The sequence below is a fragment of the Xenopus laevis genome, chromosome 6S, assembly GCF_017654675.1.
Source record: "Xenopus laevis strain J_2021 chromosome 6S, Xenopus_laevis_v10.1, whole genome shotgun sequence".
In the NCBI taxonomy this organism is placed as follows: domain Eukaryota; kingdom Metazoa; phylum Chordata; class Amphibia; order Anura; family Pipidae; genus Xenopus; species Xenopus laevis.
Window position 1 is genome coordinate 73,659,049 of NC_054382.1, and position 22,925 is coordinate 73,681,973.

The window sequence follows — 22,925 nt, forward strand, 5'->3', positions numbered from 1 at the left end:
CTAGTTTGGAAACACCAAAATAGGATCCTCTATACAGCGCTTTATGTGTGCATTCTTGTTGAAACCGGAAGTCATTTTATACAGTAGTTTCCACAAAGAGCATCAGCGTGCTTAGTAACTTTATTTTTCTTCTTGACTGCACTCCAGGTACAGGAAGCAGCATTTATTTAATTTATGCCTGTCTGAACTGTTAGTTATAATCAGGATGGAAAAAGTGAAGCTGAGCGCTGGAAAGCTTTCGGTCAGTCAGGTGGGCAAGCACAGAATGAAAGACTTTTACTGCTATGCATAGAATGTACTGAACGGCATCGTGTGCAAAATGCGCTTGTAGGCAGCTTTAGTCAAGTTATACACACATATTGTATGCACTTAATGGAGGGGCAGTACACGGCCGGAAGTGGACAGCATAAGGGAGCCAAGGAAGGTCATATGGCGGCATTGTCTATAGGCCCTGCTGAAGTGCGGTTATGTATTTCCCTACACCCCCATCGATGGGTATACCATACAACACAATAAATTGAAGGTACGGAGTATGCAGAATTTATGGGCAGAGAGTTTTAAAAAGGTGTTACTGTCCCTTTAAGTAAATGACAGACTGCACCACCCGTCAACTCCCCAGTAGAAAGACACAAGCTAAGAATATGTCCCATTGGCCTAAAGGAGGGGTAGAAAATATTGTAATAATAAGTTAAGAAAGGTAAAACTGGATCATCATTTTGTCTGGTAAAACAGTAGTAATATCATGATTGCACACTTTACACATATAAAACTTTTGGTAACTACATATGAGTAAAAGTAGTAACATACCTTGTTTGGCATTTTTCCTTTCAAATCCATAGCTAATTTCAGCATGTGATTGTTAGTTTTGCCAGGAAATAAAATCTTTCCATTATAGAGTTCATATAAGGTGCAACCCACTGACCACATATCTATCCCATAGTCGTACATTTTTCCAATTACTGAAAGAGAATAGTGACAATTATTTTTCTCTTCTCTATGGTTACACATGTAACAGTAAAGTATAATTAGACTGTTATTAAGACATTAATCAGGTCATTTTAAAAAAAATTGCACATGAATCAGGCACAGCCTCATAGAAAAAAAACCTATGAAGAGAAGCTGGAGTGGTTCCCTTGGGCTCATTACCTGAAAAACCCAACCTAATCATTTAATTGCCATAACCCAATCCTCACTCTCCCTCAGAAGTTTTAATTGATCCCTTCTCCACCAAGGTCACCAAACCTTTTCTCTTTCCTTACTGCATGACAAATGTTCATTTTTACTTATGAATGAACCAATGCAGAGCACGATAAACATTGCACAGTATGTTGTAACACTAAAATGCTTATTAATGATAATATATTGGAACACTGTTCTCATGTTTTTGTGATCTAAAATGTAAAAACAAAAAATACTTAAAATTAAAAAAAATACCCATGAATTTTTCCTGCAATTTGAAACTTTTTCTTCTGCAGTGAAATTAAATAATAGGGAATAACATCACCATAAAAAGATGCATTTTTGCATTCAGCACAATGGATTCCTTGGCAAAAGATTACGTGGAATACTGCAGCCTAAAGGCAGTTATATGTAAGGTGTTTCCAGTGTGGTATACAACCAGACACTTTTTACACTACCAGTCAGTGAGTGGTTAAAGTAACCGACTGGAAGGATGGATCAGAGAAAGCCTAAACAAATATATATGGTAACAAAAATAAATGACGCTGCCACAAAAAATTCTAAAATGACAATGAGATAAAACAAAGACAAATTGCTTAGTTTTGATTACTTCTCTCTGAAAATAAAACGTTTATAGTTTAGGTAAGATGAATGTTCAAGTAGTTTACTAAATTTATATTTTATAACTTAATTTTCCTGTAAACGCATACCAATACACAACTGCCTAGTTATTTGTCAGAGAGTGACTGAAATTATCTGCATAAATTTAATATTAATGCAAGCAGTCATGCTGCTTCCTCTTGCAGGAACCAGTAAGTTTAGCAAAAAAAATAAATAATAAATTTGCACAGTTTTTACTTCATTTTTACAAATACAATAGAGGACATTATAAACAGATGGGGATCTTTTTCCCCACAGAAAAGATTAATGAACCAGAGGCCACTCCTTTAGACTAAAGAAACTGAACTGTAATTTGAAGCAGCATAGGTGGTTCTTCACGGTGAGGTTGTGGAATGCCCTGCCAGATGATATTGTGGCAGATTCTATTAATGCCTTTAAGAGTGGATCATTTCCTGAACAAGAAAAATATCAAAGTGTAGAGTGATCTCAGGATGTATGATTAGTATACATATTGGTATACTGTATATAGAAGCATATGTATGTAAGTGTGACTATATATATGTGACTGGGCATCCTAGAAGCCACCACAGGCTGGCTGCTTGCTGACCAAGAAGTCATTCACACCCAGTGACAACTAAACAATGTTAAATACAGAGGAGCAAAAGATTTGAAAATGTCAAAAGCATTTTGTTAAGCAGTGGGGACCATATAACAGAAGTGTTTGATGACTGCTCAGCATAAGATACCTACTAATTTCAGGTGCTCTGTAAAATCGGCTGACAAGGTAGGGTGTAATATCATTATCTGCAACATGAGATGCTGAACCAAAATCACAAAGTTTCAATATAGTTTTGGATTCGTTTACCTAAGGTGGATGATAAAAAACAATATGAGACAACATGTAATATGAACAGGCGATATTCTATTTTTATGTACTAAGGTTAAACGCTATGAAAACGCAAATATATGATCTAAAATTCTTACCAAGATATTATCAGGCTTAATATCAGCATGAAGGATATTGCATCTTTTTAGAAGTTTTAATGCCAAAAACAACTGCTGGCTGTAGGATCTCACAGCTTTAATATGCAGCCCAACATCTTTTCCATATTTTTTCAGAACCTCCCTTAAATTCATGCTGGAAAAAAAATAAAGATTAAAAATGAAAATTTCCTGGAAGGTATCTTCATAAATAATAATAACAATAAAAAGAAAAATAAGGATACACTACCTGAGTGGCTCAAACACTAGACACAAATGTTGCTTGTGATAAAAGTGCCTGAATAGTCGTAAACAATGGAACTTGTCATCTGGGTCAGCATCATTTAACTTCTTAAGGAACTCAAGTTCTTTCAAGCCAGTTTTTTGCCTGAATAAAAAGAGCAAATATAGCATTCACTAATCTCTTGACATTATGATGTATTAAAGAGCAATGTTTAAAATCAACTGTACTTCTGAGGCTCAACGTGGAAGCTATAGTCAGAATAATCTCTAAAAACAATACAGATATTTATTAAAAGAGAACTAAACCCCCCACGGCCAAAACTCCCCACTGGCCCCCTCCCTGCCTCCCCCATGCACAGGGTTACCCTAGAATTGTTTTCCCTTTTAGAAATACTGACTGCACATGCAGAGTCATCGCAGCGGAGCTCACAGGTACCATCTTCGTCATTTCAGTATTCTTCGTAAAGTAAAGTTGGAGCAGTCTTCCGGTTCGTGACAATGGCGCAAGCAACGGAAATTGTTGAAGGGAAGGAAGAACACCCAAAGAATACCAAAGAGCCGGAAGATGGTGCCCATGACCTCCGCTGCGTTGACTCTGCATGTGTGGTCAGTATTTCTAGAGGGGACACAGTTCTAGGGCAACACTGTGCATGGGGGAGGCAGGAAGGGGGGCCAGTGGGGACGTTTGGCCGTATGGGGGGGGTTTAGTTCTACTTTAAAGAGAAACTAAAGGAGTTTTTTTTTTCTAAGGATTATAGCCCACCGAGTTAAAGGAGAACTTATTGCACCAGCCTAAAGTTTCAACTTCTCAATAGCAGCAATGATCCAAGACTACAAACTAATCACAGGGGGTCACCATCTTGGAAAGTGTAACACTCACATACTCAGTGGGCTCTGAGCAGCTGTTGTGAAGCTAAGCTTAGGGGTTCTCACAAATTATCAAGCAGAAAATTAGTTTGGCCTGTAATATAAGTTGATGCTAAAAGGTTGATTATTAAATTCTGATGCTACTTGCACTAGTTTCTGTGCGGCCATGTAGTTATCTGTATTAATTACTAATCAGCGTTATATTGTGACATTTATATTCTATGTGTCTTTGAGTCGGTCCCTAAGCTCAACTGGCAGCAGCACAGAGCATGTGCACTGATTCAGTAGAAAAGAAGACAGGGAGCTTCTGGGGCATCTTTGGAGACATAGATCTTTAATGCTTAAGGACTGTGGTGCCTTGGCCTGGTACAGAAGCCCAAACCATAATGTACAACATTTCGAGCCTACTTCTTTAGAAGGTGATCTCCAGTATAGTGAAAGAAGTAATTCTAACTTTCAAATATACAGTCTTTAAATTAATATTCAGTTATTTAAAATGTATTGCACATGTTCCTATTCTCATTAGGTGCTAAACCATGCATGCTTGCAGCACTGTCTTGAGGGAAGTGGGTCCCAGTGCTAATGTGTTTGTGAAGAAAATTCACTTAAAGACTGTGCACCAATGTTACTGCAGGGTAAGCTTAATAACGGTGCTGCTGGCTTATCTCATACTTCTATCCTTGCTTGAGCTGCCACAACCTTTCCTTAACTCTGAATGTACGGTTCTGGTTATTAGGGGCCATAACCACCAAATAAATTATTCCGCTTAGATATTGGTTTCTTTGTATGCTGGGATGGGGGGGGGGTCTCCTTGGGGGCAAAGTGTGCAAAACATATTTAGATGCAAGTTTAGATGCATGCTGGGCTTAACCACAATCTCAGCAAGCTGAAGGTATACTATTTGAAAAACTTACATTAGTTCATTGTTTCTGATGATTTTGACAGCAACCTCTTGATTTGCTCTAGCCATATCCCGAGCACGTACAACATTGCTGAATACACCCTGACCAGTGTATCCATATACATTATAACGTTTTTCAAGTATTTCACCTATGTTTACACCTGAAACAAAGTAAATCCAGTTGAAGCAAATCATTACTAAAAAAAAAAAAGAATATCAATTTTTATTTTCCTGTGAATACTTATACTGTATATAGATCAACCCATCTTGAGAGAAAGCACAGTAACAAACATTCGATTTCACAAAAACTATTTAATTAAATGTATTGAAAGTGCATGGTAGCATTTAAATTGAACCCTAGAATACATGAAATGCAATGCTGTGTAAATATTTTTAAGAACATAGAGGGGGGAAAAAAAGCTTACGGTAATAGCCTTCTGAATCTGTCCAGTTATCCCTTAAATTAGGGTTTTCCTTGAAGTCTTTTCCAATTCCAGCAGCCTTAAAACGAGCACTCTGAAATGTAAAATTGACAAGGATTACTTTTAAAATGATAAATGATGACATGAAAAAATGAATGCTGTAATATAAAGAAAAACAGGGCAAGGCCCGATATGTCAAGTTCATGTACAAATATAAATCAAATGCATGGCTATGCACATTGCTGCACTATGGAATATGTTGGGCTTTTCAAATCACCTTACTTATTAATATCAGTTCAGGCTACTGGAAAATCCCATGAGCTGATTTGATAGTTGAACTATGCACCAACCACTCAGATCAGTGTGATTATACCCAACATATAGTTTGCCAGAACAGGCAAATATGCCCAAGTCTTTTTACAGGGTAACAAATGAGTCAATAAAATATTTATGCTGTGGAAATTTGAAATTCTTGCACGTACATCAAAGTATGCTGCAAACATGTCATCAGATTCTGTGAACATGTCTGGTGCTAATAATTTCTTCTGCATCGCACCTTAAGAAAACAAAGAAAATGCAATTAGAATTGTATTTAGAATTGTATTCTAGTAATTATTTTAACATATAAGTGAATACCATTCTATATTTGAAAGTAAGGTTCTAACTGGGATAATATGACTGGCAAGTTCTTACCATTATTCTGTTCAGTCATGAGATTATATTTGGCTTTCACAGAGGCTTCAAATGTGTCGATATTCTCTCTCTCATATTCTTTAACATCTGCAGCAACTCGTTCAAGTATATCGTCAGGAGAAGCTGAACGACTTGTACGTGTACTGCTCTGAGGACTGCTAGGCTCTGATGGCACAGATGTATTGCTGTCTTCATTTAAGTACCTATATTTCTGTACAAAGGTGAAGTGATAAAAATGTTAGTAGGCAAAGCTTTAACATTCTATAAAATATTACTTTAACATAAATGAAGCTGAAAAAATGATCCTGGAGTAGATTTCTAGAAAAAAACTGCTAACATTGACCTAATTGGCTGGGACTGTCTTTTGTGTGTGGCTGTCCTGGGAAAGGGTAGTAATTTTGTTTGAATGGTCTTCCTCATGTGTATATTAAAAGCATTGTAAATACTTACCTCCATCTTTCACTTTTTATTTTATTTTTATCTGCCTATGTTACAGAGCAGCAGCCACTGAGGGAGGAGTGGGCATGTTTGTGAAGTCAGACTCAGTCCTTCACCCTTACTGCTTGTTTTCCCTAGCCTGAACTGCTCCTTTCTGTCCTGTTGCCCGCCCCCCCCCCCCACCGCCCTGCAGTGTTCGTTTCTCTCCCTCTCTGCCGTGTTCATTTAACCCCCTCCCTGCACTATTCATTTCTCTCTCTCTCTGCCCTGATCATTTAACCCATCCCTGCCCTGATCATTTAACCCATCCCTGCCGTGTTCATTTAACCCCTCCCTGCCGTGTTCATTTAACCCCTCCCTGCCGTGTTCATTTAACCCCTCCCTGCCGTGTTCATTTAACCCCTCCCTGCCGTGTTCATTTAACCCCTCCCTGCCGTGTTCATTTAACCCCTACCTGCAGTGTTCATTTAACCCCTCCCTGCAGTGTTCATTTAACCCCTCCCTGCAGTGTTCATTTCGCTCCCTCTCTGCCCTGATCATTTAACCCCCTCCCAGCACTATTCGTTTCTGTCCTGTTCCTTTTCCCTCTCTGCCCCGTTCGTTTCTCTCCCTCTCCGCCCGTTCATTTAACCCCCTCTCTGCCCCGTTCATTTAACCCCTTCTCTGCCCCGTTCATTTAACCCCCTCTTTGCCCTGTTCGATTTCCATCCTACTCCCCCTGCCTTTAGTGCTTATTCCTCTCCCTTGCCCTGCTTTGATTGGGGGAAAAAAAGCAAACTGCCGTATAAATAAAACAATCTGCTGCTAAAAGTGTTTTTTTATTTTCTGGGGCCAATGTGTATTAGGAGTTAGTGTAAATACCATAGACATTTTCTACACCGTATTATATTGTACACAAAAAACAATAACCATCTTTTGGTATTTCCTTTGTAATTCCCCGCACCTGTTATTATATGTTATATTCCAGAACATCAGCTGCCTTTATGCCCTTTTAACTCCCTGCACCTAAACATAAATTGTTCCAAAACAGCTAGCTGCCTTTTTACCATGCAACTCCCTGCACCTGATCATATATCAATATGCAGGAAAACAAAGCTACAGCTGCTATTCTTGATTTCATAACAGTAAATACTAATGTACACGGTTTGTATAAATTTTATAATTTAATAGAAGCAGAGTTGCACAGTGTATAAATATGTATTATGTACAATAGATTTTGTCCAGTTGGGCATGTACATTTCATGTAATTCCTATTTGCTGTGGAACACAGGAGCATACTATCGTACTTTAAATAAAATATTACAGTTTGTGTTAAACTTCACATCTATTGCTTTATGTTAAGCATTTAAGGTATATTGTTAGAAGTGAATTATCAGGCAGCAGCATAACACTGAAGTTATGTGCAGGCTGGGAACACACAGGACAGAGGGTGGGAGGGGAGGGGTTTGGCTGCTATAGCTGCAGAGTTGAGTCAGTCAGTGTTGTGATCACTTCCTGTGGGAGATTGAAGAGACACTCCTACTCCTCATTTTAACCTAGCTTCTGACCCGTAAAGATCGCTCTGCAGCTCTGAAAGAATGACAGTTTTAGGAGGCAAATTGTTTTCAAAACTTTTCTCTTTCTGCATCATTACATGTTTTGAGGAAGGATAAGTAATATATCTGAATATGAAGGTTATACAAAATTTCTCCTTTAACATTCTGACAGGTGCTATGTGTGAGGAGCTTTATGCAGATGCAATAGCATGATAGCAGATTAATTGAACTTGGAAACCTGGGGCCTAGAAGTTTTACAAGATCAGAATAAAATGCTCCTATAACAATATAAACATACCTGTACAATTGCTAGTCTCTGTTGTCGTCTCTGTTCTATTAGAGCTTCCTCATCTTCGTCTTCCACATCAAAATCTTCAAGGCTGAAAAAAATTTAACATCTCATCAGAACACATCCAGATTAGCAAACATTCAGCAAAGAGCATAAAATAATTTCTGAAAATTTGGTTATAGGCATTCAAAATGACCCACACTGACCCCCAGTAAGCTAGGCAAAACAGTGAACTGGGGTTGTATTTGTATATTCACCATTAAAGAAGAAACAACTTCACCAATTTTGAAGTGCTAAGGGTGGTGTGCATTATTTGCTTCACTTCCAGCATATAGACCAATACAACTGAAACAACACCACAGTAGCAGTAATTAATTGGGCTGGCCAACCCCTGTAATTTTGTAACTGGATTACGGAGCATCACAAGGTAGAAAAGGGGAAAGCTTTGATACAGCCTATGCTTCAGTTACACTTACCTGTAATGATGTGTTGCACATGATGCAAGGGTATAATGATCACACACTCATTAAACCCAAAGTATACCTTAAAGGTGATGTAAACCCAAAAATAAATGTCTGGCCAATTAAAGAATGTAATTGCGAGCAACTTCCTAGTTCACATTCAAAACATTTTTAGTAGTGTCAAATTTATTTGTAGTTTGCTTGCTCATTTATGCGCTTCTGGTTTTGAGCCTTGAAGCACTGAAGTAGAGGACATTCCTTCTACAAGGGGCAATTCTATTTACTGAACTGCATGAGGTGGTTCCTGCAATGGTGCCCCCTCCAGCTCATAGAATAGCAAGGGACAGAATGATAATGATGAAGAATGCATTTTGCTCTCCTAGAAACTACTCAAATTATGTCTGTGGACCTAGATATTTTTGGAATTATGGGTGAATGGTTAATACAATGTTTTCATATATTATAAATATAGACAGGCCATGGACATAAGATAGACCTTTAAAATGGACTTAATGCAACAAATACTAAGTCTTAATAAATCTCTATTTAGGAAAAGTGGATGATACATCATACATTTAAAAAGTGATACTGCAAACTGTAAGAGTTTCTGAACTGTTAAATAATTTTTAAAAATCCCTACATTCTTTCTACTAGTTAAACCATATATTTGTTTGTACTCTTTTAAACACATTTTTTGTCATTTTAGGCATCAGAACACTCAATTGTACGGTCTGATTCTTTGGAGGAATAGAACTGTAAAGCTATGATAAAAATCACTTTACGATGATTGGATTTCTCATCAGAGGCTTTGCCTCCATTGCATCCCCTTTCATATTTAATATTTCTTCTGCATGAGAACCACATTTATAAAATTACAAATAAGAATCTAAAGTGGAAAGGTCTGGCAGTGTAGAATGCATTATGGACAACAGCAACATTTATGATTTTTAACAAGTACATTACATATTCATAAGAAAATCGCAAAAAGTATAACCCATACTTATCATCAGAAGATTCTTGCTCAATTTTCATCCCTTCAGAAAGGCTTCCTTTAAATTTGTCCTCTTTATCTTTGCTTCTTCTTCTACGAGTACGTCCGCCCCGGGAATGTGATCTTCTCCTTAGACGAGATCTACTTCTTCTACCTCTTTCTCTGTTGAAAAGGTCAGTATTTATTAAACAGAATACCCCCACTGTAAATTATACAGATATTAGAAATTAGAGGGCCTTTATCCAGAAAGAAGAAAGCTATAACTTTGACATTCCAGAACCTTTTGTCTCTTTTTTTCTCTAGACATTCCTTGGCAGATTTATGGAGTGCTTAGGGTCATTGTCAAACTTCAATCTTCTGATAGATGGTCTCATATTATCCTTAAGCACCCTTGGATTTTATGATGAGCTGCCCAGGCTCTGATGCAGCAAAGCAGCCACAAACCATAGCATTTCCACCACCATGGTTTACAGTTATTTTCAGTTTTTTCTGAGTTTTTAAACTGCTGTCTTTTGGTTTTCTTCATCTCATACTGTGGCCATAAACAGTGGTACTTGAAAGTTTGTGAACCCTTTAACATTTTCTATATTTTTATATGAATGTGATCTACAACGTTATCTGCTTTTCAAACAAATCCTATTTGCGTTAACTGTTGATCGGTCCTGCACATTGACTCGGAGGAATTTAAGCTCATTCCTCCATACAGGATGTTGGTGGGTTTCTCCACATGGACCCCCTGCTTTAGGTCTTTCCACGACATTTTATTTGGATTAAGGTCAGTAATTTGACGAGTCCATTCCGGAACATTCACTTTATTTTTCTTTAACCATTCTTAGGATAATTGTCTTGAGATTCAGTTCATGGACAGATGACATTTTTCTTTAAAATTCTCTGGTATAATACAGAATGCATTGTTCCATCAATAATGGCAAGCTGTCCAAGCCCAGATGCAGCAAAACAGGCCCAAACCAGGACACACTTACCATCATATTTCACAGATGGGATAAGGTTCTTATACTGGAATGCAGAGTTTTTCTCTCTCTAAATGTAACGCTCCTCATTTAAGCCAAAAAGAAAGGATTTTTTTCAGTGGCACATTTTTTTTTATTCAGACTGAATATGCTGAGATGGCCTGGCCACCCTGGCAGTAGAAATCTTCTCCATGTGTAGATCTTCCGGAAAGTGGAACAATAGATTTACAGTAGTTTTTCAAGCTTTTAAAACTTTTCCCAAACCCAATTTCTAAAGGCCTTGGAGTGCACGTGTCAATCTAGAACTGGTGATAACACAATTTGACAAAGTCAAAACAAAGCTAAACTAAATGTCGGAGGTGTAAGGAAAGATTTGAATACAGCTCAAGTATTGATATGATCAAAAAGAAATTCCTGTAGTGTTATACCACAGCTTTAAGAGAACAATATTAAATCATAACACTTGTTATTTTATGTGCTAGAGTCCTGACTCATAATTCTATCATATTTACCGTCTATGGAGAGATCTGCTTCTTCTCCTAGGGGATCTGCTCCTCCTCAGGGGGGAGCGCGACCTCCTTCGTACTGGAGACCTGCTTAGTCGCCTACGAGAAGGAGACCATCTAGAAGGACTGGCTTCTTTTGCTCTGTCATGTCTTGCTGCAGTTTCCTCCCTATTTCTTGATCTGCTCAAAACATAAATAATAAATGGTGAATGACCAGGTTTCATGCAGTGCTGTTAATGAGGCAAACAAAGTGCTAGTTGTTACTGTACTCTGTTGAAGGTTTTGGTTTTATTTTCTTTTTAAATGGGCAGAAATAAAACTGGTTGATTCTAAAGAATCAGTCAGTGTAACAAATTAGTTTAATTTTAAACACTATGCAAAATAGCAAAAAACTGTGTAAAACCTATAGTATTGGTTTCTGAGTTTAAGGCTGTCCAAGCATATTTATGCTTTAGGGACACCCAACTGAGCCTTTGGCTGACCTATGACCAAATTATAGTACAAGCATTAACCTTAATGGCTATGGTGTGGTACTTTAAAAAGCATGCCTGAGTAAATGTGGACAGTAATTGAAAATTTCAAAGATGCAGGACAACCAATTTCTGTTCACAGCCTGTACATGAACTACAATAAAAGTGGGAAATTCAAGTGACCTGAAGAATACAAAAAAACACACATAAGGCCTTTAGCAAGATTCTGCATGAAGTAAGATAATTCAGAGAACAAAGTAATGGTGGCCATACATGCTACAATTATAATCTTTCCCACAAACATTTGTCGTACAAAAGATCCTTTGTTCACTCTACTGACGTTAAGAGCTGAATCTTCAGCTAAGTAGGTAAAAACAAAAAAAAAAAAATAGCTCTGATGATTCAGCATTAAAGTTACGATGTTTGGTAACCTTCAATGCTGTTCAATCAAAATTTTTAGTCTTGCCCGATAGACAAGATGACCGATATCCAAGGCTTTTTACCATTTCTCCCACCACACGCAACGATCATATGAAAGATCTTTCATACGATAATATTGGTGCATTAATGGCCACCTCAACAAGACATTAGGACTGCTCATGGTAGCTTTTCTATTCACAGTTTGTCATTTTAGTTGTTTAGACCACATATTACTGTAGTAGCAGAAAATAAAAAAAAAAATAAAAAGGAAAACTGAATAGCTGTTAAAGGTGACTGCACTAACCTAAGAAAGAACAACAACCTGTTTATCTTACATATGCTTAGATGTATAATAATTTTTTTATATTTTATGGATAGACCTATTCTAAGTAATTTAGGGGCAGTGAGATAAGAACTCATCACAGAAAAACTCATCCACTTTCTATTCATTCTCTATTCATTTTTCTTCGTGCCTTTTGGGCACTTAATCATAGGCTTTGAGCCTATGATTAAGTGTCCAAAAGGCACGAAACGCGTAAGGCATTTGGCATGTTGCTGTTCTAAATAAATACATTTTTTAACTACATCGTGGAGAGTGATCCAGTTTGTGCCAACCTTTTTCATTTGATATTTTGTCACAGTGCCTTCCTGAGCTGAAGGCTTAAGGTGTGAGCACCTGGATCCCCCAATGCATTGGGTAAGTTAAACCCTCAAAAAAGTTACAATTTGGAGCTTGAAGCACTATACAAATTATTTATGTATTTGCATACCCAGCCTGAAACTGAAAATGCTGCCCATTTGTCAAAAAATGTACATACTATTGAAGAGTTGCAGTGCAAATATAAATAAGTTAAAGACTAAACAGAAATAAAGAATAGTTGCAAATTGTCTTATATTACGAATGTTTTTATCATAGCAGTTTTTTTTGTAATTTTACCTGGGAGACGACAGTCTCCTTCTTTCTGGTTCTCGTCTTTTTCTTTCAACAGATTTACTCTTAGCTCTCCTTGTGGGGGACTGTATTCTAGGTGGAGATTGTCTACTTTTGCGATCATGAATAGGTGGAGATCTGCTGTGCCTTACAGCCCTATCACGCTGTTTAGGAGACAGGCTTCTGGCCTTTGGACTCCATGCTGTTCTACGCCCAGGTGATCGGTTTTCTTTTCCAGAAGAAGCATCTTTCGATGGAGACTTAAGGGGCTTTTTATCTCTGTCTGAATCAGACCTCCTGGGTTTCCTCTCTTTCGATTTTGAACGCCTCTCTTTTGATTTACTTCTAGAAACAGGGGATTTTGTATTTTTCGTTCTCTCTCTGCTTTTAATCTCACTAGCCACTGGTGATTTCCTTCTTTCTCTTGACTTCACCATTTCTTCTTGAGGTGATTTTGTTTTTATATTCTTTTCTGGTGACTGATGACGAAGGGCTGGTGACCTTCTTAGCTGATCTTCTGATTTACTTCTTTTTGCTGGACTTTTAGATTTTCTTCTCTCCTTTGATTTGCTGCTTGGTATTTTTTCTTTAACAGCTTCGGAATTGTTTTTGTTTTTTTTCTTTTCTGATTTATGCGTTGTCTTCTCTTTGGTCTTACTGGTGCTTCTTCTTTTGGAAGCAGTTTTGGAATCAAGATCATGTTTTCCCTTGGCATTTGACTTAGAAGAAGTTCTTTTACCATTACGGGCCTTTTCGTTAATCTCACCTTCCTCTTCAGATCCAGAGTTATAACCCTGCAATATTAACCCCATGCCAGAGTGAACTTTTCCCTCCATTAATTCACTGTCAAGTTCAGCTTTTATCATAGCACGCTGTTTTTCTAAGTCTTCCAGCAAAGCAAAGTCATCCAGTTTTGCCCTCTTTGAATGGGAAATATTGTCTTTATCAATATTTTCAGGGTCTTTCTTTTTGTGCTTTTTGTGTTTATGTTTGTGTTTTTTAGCTTTCTCCTGCTCAGAAGAATGTTTGTGTTTCTTGTGCTTGCTCCGATGCTTGTGTTTCTTTTTCTTGTGTTTGCTTTGCTTGTTCTGGGGCTGTTCTTCTTCTGAGACTTCTCCATTCTCCTGTACTCCACTCCTGTCTGATGTTTCAGCATCTTCCATTCTGCAAAAAAAGGTAATAAGTAAAACAGTTTCAAAGCATATGTAAAATCTTGATTTTTGAAAAACGCCTACTAGTTCCACGTATCTGTTCCACTTCCTATTAGATGCTTCTCCAAGCTGTGCAAGGAAGTTGGTGGAACTTGGCGCAATGCAATAGAAACCAAACAACAGCTAAGCAGATCTGATAGGGAACTGAAGTCTGTATTTTTGATTAATGCAGGGAGGTTACTGCCTATCCCTACATCCTACTGTTCTTCTGGCAGGTATCATTAGAAAATATATGCCCAGATCTCATTTGAAACATGGATTGGAACTGTAGCAGATCTACAGAGAGCTCCAATAAAGGGACTATTATAAGATAATGATAATTTTTAGTCTGGGGTGAAACCAGCACCATATAGTATCCATTAGTGCCTACAAGATGGGGGGGGGGGGTTTCAGTTATGCTGTGTTTCTCTTTTAACTCACTAAAAAAAAAGACAAATATCTTCAACTAATGTGCAAGACCATTATATCAAAAATCAGGAACTTCCTTTTACAAACTAATTTCAAAGCTCAAAATTAAGTTCTGCTGATAACTAAATCAGACCCAGGCCGACCAGGCTTCCTAGGCAACCTGGCTGGCCGCGGTGCCGAAAGGGGGAGTACATGGACACTCGCGCACAGACACGTGCAGGAATCAACATGGAAGCGCATGTGCAAATCAACACGGAAGCGTAAGAGACGAATCAAAGTGGACAGTTCAGAAAGGAGAGAGGGGACAGGAGCCAGAGAAAGTACGTGCCTGGCGCCCCCCCCCCCCAGCATTGGGCCCTAGGCACGTGCCTACTCTGCCTACCCCTAGTTCCAGCCCTGAAATAAATTGTACCTTTCTATGCAATCGTCTATTAATGGAAGCCCTATACAGTAGCAACACAAACATGAATTTTAAAGGGGCTATTCAACTTTAATTTATGATGTAGTGAGTGATATTCTGAGACAATTTGCACTTGGTTTTCATTTTTCATTATTTGTGTTTTTTTGAATTGTTTAGCTTTTTATTCAGTAGCTCGCATTTGCAATTTCAGAAATCTGGTTGCTAGGGTCCAAATATCCCTAGCAACCATGCTTTGATTTGAATAAGAGACTGGAATATGAACATAAGAGGATCTGAGTAGAAGAAATATGAGTAATAAAAAGTAGCAATAACAATACATTTATAGCCTTACAGAGCATTTGATTTTTAGATGGGGTCAGTGACCCCCATTTGAAAGCTGGAAAGCGTGAGGAGAAGAATTAAGTAAAAAAAAATATAGAAAATATAGACAACCAATTGAAAAGATACTTACAATTTCCCATTCTATAACATACTAAAAGTTAACCACCCTTTTAAATTAAGTTGCATTCACTTGGACAAATATTAGTCACATATTTGGCCAATAATGTTCCACTGTTCCTGTGGTTGGGCAGTAGTCAACCAATCAGATTAGGCAGTTCAACCTGCTCCTTAAAAAACTTTTTAATAGTGTCATACAATCACTTACTGATTAGACTGAATAACATGCATAAGGGTTTAGAATAGTTTTGAGTGCCCAGGTCGGATAACAATTCAATACAGCTGTCAGTGCAAACAAGTGAACCTATAGCACTAAACCTAAGGTACAATGCAAATCAAATTTCTGCCCAGAAATACGTCATTATTTTTGTGATGTTATCTTAATGGGTTTATTCGCCTTTAAATTACCTTTTAGTAGGATGTAGAGAGTGATATTCAGAGACAATTTGAAATTGGTATTTATTTTCTATTATTTGTGGTTTTTGAGTTATTTAGCTTGTTATTCAACAGCTCTCCAGTTTGCAATTTCCAAGTCCAAGTTACCCTAGCAACCATGCACTTAGTATAGGACCTGAATAGAAAGATGAGTAATAAAAAGTAGCAATGCCTATAAATGTGTAGCCTTACCGAGCATTTGCTTTTAGATGAGGGTCAGTGACCCCCTTTTGAAAGTTGAAAACAATCAGAGGAAGAAGGCAAATAATTCAAAGACTATAAAAAAATAAAAAATAAACAAATATAGACGAAATTGGGAAATAGAACTTAACACTACATTCACAGATAACGAATGGACTCTCATTCAGGAAAGGACTTTCCAATCGGCTACTGTACAAAGTTACAGGAACTCAATTATAAGATTCTGACAAAATGGTACAGAGTCCCCGCAAAATGCTCCAAAATATTTCCAGACCTCCCAGATATCTGTTAAGAGATGTAACCAAGAGAAGGGGACACTCATCATGTGGAATTGCCCTAAGATAAAACCATACTGGACGGCAATCAAGCAAATACTACCTAAATTTACCGACTTGGTGATAACCGACTCAGCATCCTTTATCTTTCTACATAATAACCATGTCTACAGTACAATACAAACAGTCAAGCATTTCAACCATGATTAATGTAGCTAAAGCATTAATACCCAGATATTGGAGAACGGAAAGAATCCCCTCACTAAAAGAATGGGCTCTTAAGGTACAGGAACTTTAACAATTTGAATGTCTAAAAACCAACAGAGGACAACAAACCCAGGAGAATAGACTCCGACAGAAGTGGTGCCACTGGCTTCTATTCACAGAAACACCAGAATATAATTTTTTAATATCTTAAACGCCATAGAACCACAAAGGCAGCAGGTCCAAAGGCAGCACACAAACTGTCGATTCCGGCGGTCCTCCCCTCCTTCCAAATATCCTCAACTACTAGCTTTACTTTGATGATAAGCAACAATGGAAAGTAGGGATTTGGCCGAATCCCCAAATCCTTGGTGAAAGATTCGGCCGAATACCAAACCGAATCTGCATATGCAAATTAGGGGCAGGGAAGGAAAAAATTCTTCCTTTGTGACGAAAAGTCACGTGATTTCCCTACCTGCCCCTAATTTACATATGCAAATTAGGATTCAGTTTGGCCAGGAACAAAGATTCGGCCGAATCCTGCTGAAAAAGGCCAAATCCTGGCCGAATCCCGAACCGAATCCTGGATGCGGTGCATCCCTACATACAATATGCTTGAACTGAGTTCATATAACATATAATAATCATATAATCTACAGTCTGGTCACTTCCCTATGGGACCAGACTGTAAATTATATCCCTATAAACGGCGCGTTCTGACGTCGGAACGCGCTGTTTATTTGGGTCAGCACTTCCGCCGATGCTCAGCACTTCCGTCTCCCTGCAGTTATACTGTAACTCTGCTCTTGCCCCCTTCCCTTCCGACTGCCAGAATTAAATCGTACTCACGCAGCAGGGAATGCTCCTCCTTTACCCAGAGCCAAAACTCTAAGCCCCTGGGAGCGGCGATGTCAGACGCTGAATGACGTCTAAGGAGGTGGGTTTTGACCTTATACGTCGCTAATTCTCTCTCCCTCTTGATAAGAGCAGCGTTGTCGTTTAGTGACTGCTGCAGCCTGACACAGTGGTCGGGCTTCTAAAAAGCCTTGCTGCAGGATGGCTCTCTAAGAGCAGCAGCAGCAGAGAGTCTTGTTCTCTGTAAAAAAAATCAACGGGGGAACGATCAGCACCTCTCTCCCTCTTCTGCTCCCCCTCCAACTACTCCGTACGCCCCTCCCACACCCTGTCACTCTTCGGTCTTGGAGACTGGGTGGGTGGGGAGACAGAGTGTGGACATTACAACAGCTATGCTGCACCGGCATGCCCCCCTTCCCTCGGCTTCGCTGGCTGGAGTCGGACTGTGTGACTTCCCTGTGTGGAGAGTGTGGGGGTCTTGGCTCACGAGACTGACAGAAAAATTGCCTGCTACAGTGTGCCTCCACCCACCAGCACGTGGTAAGCCTCAGTCAGTCTGTGCAGGAGTCTTCTCTCCCTCAGCACTCACACAGACTCACCCCTCCACAACGTCTCTTCTCTCTCTGAAACTTTAGATTATAATGAATAATGTACCCCCTACTTAAAATTTATAAAGATATTAATAGTCACCTCGGAGTTATGTGACCTGTATAAAAGCACTCGGCCTGCGGCCTCGTGCTTTTATATGGTCACATAACTCCTCGGTAACATAATATCTTTATAAATTACAGTAGGGGGTACATTATCCACTATATAATACGTGATATGATTACTGTTTTGAATTTCCCTTGCCCCTTCCCTTTGTTGAATTGTTTTCCCTTCCCAATCACCCTTTCCAAAAGTTTCGTAACATGTGAGAGAAGCTGAAACCTAAGAATTCACAGCAAAGATAATAATATAATTTACTGTCTGAAACATGCGTATCATGCAGGACTTACAAACAAGCATATGTGTTGCTGAAATAGAAAATAAATAAAAAAAAAAATAAAAAAATAAAGGCCAATTGAAAAGCTGCTTAGAATTGGCCATTCTATAACAAACTAAACGTTAACTTAAAGGTGAAGCACCCCTTTGATTGTTCTCATCTTCCATTTACAACAGCCCCCACCCCTCTCTCAAGACAATTCTGCAGGGCTGGAAAGGAAGCAAAGTTTGTGGCAGATGCAACATTTGAGTATGAATTAGAATATGCAGTAGAAAACCTCGCTAATAAATAATCCCATCCGCCTTCCCGCTCCCCCTTCCAGAGAATGACAGCGAGGCCTTTTCAAAAACAAAAAAACAAAGCAGCCAGAGAAAAGACATCCAACTCATTTCCAAGGCCCGTGCCCGTTCCAGCATTCCATGGACAATTCCGTCATCCGTGCTATGCAAGAATAAACAGTCTTACTCTGCATCCCGTAGCTCCGAGCCAACAGCGGCCATGTTCCTCGCTTTCCAAAGGAGACAGGGTTACGGGGAGCGGAAAGGGAAAAGAAGCGTCACTTCCGTCGCTGGCAAACGTGACGAGTGTTTTGGTACCGCTCCCCAATGTGAGTGTTTCAGGTACCGCTCCCCAACTGCGCAGCAGAGCCATATGAATGTTAAAGAAACACAGCACAAGGGTTACCTTACTTGGCCAACGCTAATTTTTAGTGACAGTCCCAGGGCCCTTTCTGTTTCAGACAGTGACCACTGCTTTTGTAGAATGACTTGGAAAAATAGTGCCTACAGTTGAATATTGGATTCTAAGGAAGGCACCGCAAAAATTTTGTTTTTTTCTTTGTATCCTTTAATTGGCAGTTCATTGTTATAATCACAAAACTGAAGCTTGTTGGCATGGAAACGTAATGCTCATCCCTTTAGTCAAATTCACACGTTTTGAGAGGCCTCTATTAAATGATGCATTGAAGTCATTTTTAAACATTTTCGCTGGGAGTCGATTATGGCGGTTCATCTTTAAGTTAAATTAAGTATAGCTAATTCTATTCAACTTTTCAATTGGTTTTTATGGTTTATTTTTTATAGTTTTATAATTATTTGCCTTTTTCTTCTTATTCCTTGCAGCTTTTAAATGGGCATTGATAACCCTTTCTAAAAAAAAACAAATGCTCTGTAAGACTACACATGTATTGTGATTGCTACTTTTTATTACTCAGCTTTCTATTCAGGCCTTTACTAATCATATTCCAGTGTCTTATCCAAATCAATGCATGGTTGCTAGGGGAATTTGGACCCTAGCTACCATATTGCTTAAAAAAACCTTAAATAATGTTATGTTATACGATTCTAGAACATCAGCTGCATTAATTCCCTTGCAACTCCCTGCACCTAAACATAAATTGTTCGATAACAGCTGCATTTTTACCTTGCAACTCCGTGCACCTAATCATAAATTGTTCTAGAACAGCTGCATTTATTTCCTTGCAACTCCCTGCATGTGACCATAAAGTGTTCCACAATAGCTGCATTTCCCTTCCAACTCCCTGCGCCTGATCATAAATTGCTCCAGAACAGCTGCATTTATTCCCTTGAAACTCCCTGTAATTGAACATAAATTATCTCAGAACTGATGCATTTATTCCCTAGCAACTCTCTGCACCTAATCATATATCAATATGCAGGAAAACAAACCTACAGCTGCTGTTATGAAATATCATAACAGTAAATACTAATGTACACTGTATAACTTTTATAATTTAAAAGAGGCATATTTTATAACAGTGTATTATGAGTTTCCCTTAAAGGAGAAGGTTAAAACTAAGTAAGCCTTATCAGAAAGGTCCACCTAAATATACCAGTAAACCCTAAAAGTAGTGCTGCTCTGAGACTTCTGTCAAAAGAAACACTGCATTTCTTTCCTTCTATTGTGTACACATGGGCTTCTATATCAGACTTCCTGCCTTCAGCTTAAATCTCCTTGCCCCGGGCGTGAGCATGCTCAGTTTGCTCCTATCTCCCCCCCCCTTCTCTGCTGTAATCTGAGCCCAGAGCTATAAGTAAGCAGAAGAGGGAGAGACTCAGACAGGAAGTGATGTCACGGCAAGCTAATACTGCTTCTAGAGCTTTTTACTCAGGTATGGTAAAACATTCTACAGAATAAATATTGCATTCTATATTGCACTATTGCAGCTAATCTATTGGCAATAAAATGCCTCCGTAGCTTTCCTTCTCCTTTAAATTAGAATATACTCTAAATTCGAATCAAATATCTAAAACTAGGACTAAAACTCGAATCAAATTCGATTGGAATTCAACCAAAATCGATTTGAGTTTTTTCTCAGAAAAAAACTTGAATGTCAGGGAGGCTACAAACATCTCCAAAGTGGTTACTTGACCTCTCCCATTGACTTATACATGTATTTGGCATGTTTTAGGTGGCGAATAGTTGAATTTGAATTCTTAAAGGCCCAGAGTTTGATTAAATCTCGAAAATCGTACAAGAATTTTTAAAAAAAACTCGAATCGAGTTTGGAGAACTCCCTAGTCGAATTTGACAGTTTTGACCATAAAAAATTTGAAAATTTGAATTTTCATCTCGGCCCTAAATAAATCTGCCTCACTGTGTATGGAGAAGGTAAATCCATCTGCTTGACTTTTTCTGTCACCTTCAGGGATTACATAATGTCTGCTAGATTTCCTCTTTGGTTTTATTCTATCCAAATAAACCAATTGCCATTTGTCCAAAGTTTTCCAATTCCTCTTGTTTAGAGAAAGGTTCTAGGAAGTACTGACTTGTTAATATGAAGGGTGATAACCACCATAAGTAAATAGGCCACATTTTGGAAGTATCCTTTTCTTCAAATTAATATCAGTGTCATACTGGGGTATCTGGTGCACAACAAGGGCCCACCACCCCAGCTACCAAGGCTCCCCCACCACCATAAAAAACTTTCGCCCGGCCACTGCAAATATCCGACTGTCGACAAAGGGTTCAATTTATATTGCTGTGTAAAAAGTGGAGTGAAACATTACCGGTTGTGTTGCTCATAGCAACCATAATCAGCAATTAATTTCCTGCACTCAAGGCTATTGCAAAGGGGACTATATCTTTATTATGCCAAAAGAACAAAACGTTTCGGAGGTATGTCCCTCCCTGACAAAGGGGCTTACCCTGTAACGTTGTGTTCTTTTGGTATAATAAAGATATAGGGTCTAGTCCCCTTTGCAATAGCTTTGAGTGCCGGAAATTCATTGCTAATGATCAGATGTTTGCTTTTGTTTTCTTTTGAGATCTAATTGCTGATTGGTTGGAATAGACAACATTACCAGTAACGTTCCACTCAACTTTTTACATAGCATGATAAATAGGCCTCAAAATGTTTCCTCTGTCCAGAACTGCATGCTGCCTGCAGAACCCAGGCAACAGGATTTCTCCCTGGGATCATACCATGACTGAATAATCTGAAATAAGATGCAATATAAATACAGAGGACTAATAATGTTTTTAAGAAAGTAGTTAAAAAACTTGCATAACTTCAACAGTATAGAAGATTCTCATCAGAAAACCTGTCATCTCAGATTAGTTCCACATTCTTTTTGCTCACAAGAGGGTTAGAAAATGTACATAAAAGAGGATTCAAGAACCATTGCTTTTTGCAGCTGTTCTAAACAGTACAGGAGAGATTCCTCTGCACATATTTGACCAAATTCAATTTGATGAGAACATTTACAGTATTTTATTGTTTATCTCGTGAAAACTCAACAGAAATCTATTTGGAATTAAATTAGGAAATCCGTTTTCATTGTTTCAATCTGACTGGTTTTAGGAATGTTACCGAATCCTTTTTTTTACTGAGGGATGCTCCGTTTTATCTTGTACCCTTTGTGCTGTTACGTAGAGGAAAGTGTACCCAAAGTGTGTCCACTATATATCAGATGCATAAAGATGTCTAAGCTCTTTATTGGCCAATTCACACCACAAAATCTTTGTTAATATAGAAAAGCTGTGTTCATAGATACTGTGTGTAAGCAAGGGTGTGTTTGTGAGTGTATGTGATTATAGCAATTATAGAGATGATCAGTGAAGACCTACACAGCAAATTGTTTATATAAACTATAGCTGTATTTCTGAAGCAAACACACCAATTTTGCCAGTGCAAGTCATCAGTCCATTATATTGTCCTTCTTTTAAAACACTTTTATTTTTGGTGTTACTGTTCCTTTAAAGTGATATTGTTGTAACGCTATCCATAGTTACATAGTTAGTTACATAGTTAAATTGGGTTGAAAAAAGACAAAGTCCATCACGTTCAACCCTTCCAAATGAAAACCCAGCATCCACACACACACCCCTCCCTACTTTTAATTAAATTCTATATACCCATACCTATACTAACTATAGAGCTTAGTATCACAATAGCCTTTGATATTATGTCTGTCCAAAAAATCATCCAAGCCATTCTTAAAGGCATTAACTGAATCAGCCATCACAACATCACCCGGCAGTGCATTCCACAACCTCACTGTCCTGACTGTGAAGAACCCCCTACGTTGCTTCAAATGAAAGTTCTTTTCTT

At 38.4% G+C, this 22,925-nt stretch overlaps 1 protein-coding gene across 10 annotated transcripts in view; it reads right to left on the reverse strand.

Annotated features, from left to right (window-relative positions):
* Positions 1–18,976, reverse strand: part of prpf4b.S (pre-mRNA processing factor 4B S homeolog) — a 31,643-nt gene extending 12,667 nt beyond the window's left edge. For 8 of the 10 annotated variants that reach the window (XR_001936254.2, XR_005962144.1, XR_005962146.1 and 5 more), the window contains exons 1-13: positions 18,818–18,976; positions 12,926–14,083; positions 11,105–11,278; positions 9,631–9,783; positions 8,179–8,260; positions 5,908–6,118; positions 5,697–5,770; positions 5,218–5,308; positions 4,806–4,953; positions 3,032–3,169; positions 2,785–2,938; positions 2,551–2,665; positions 808–959 (exon numbers count right to left, since the gene is read on the reverse strand). Coding sequence is in view for 1 of the 10 variants with exons in the window: in NM_001094845.1 (NP_001088314.1) it covers positions 808–959; positions 2,551–2,665; positions 2,785–2,938; positions 3,032–3,169; positions 4,806–4,953; positions 5,218–5,308; positions 5,697–5,770; positions 5,908–6,118; positions 8,179–8,260; positions 9,631–9,783; positions 11,105–11,278; positions 12,926–14,083; positions 18,818–18,852 (2,685 nt within the window). In the remaining 9 variants the exon portion in view is untranslated. 10 annotated transcript variants of the gene reach the window in all.
* Positions 18,977–22,925: the final 3,949 nt, after the last annotated feature.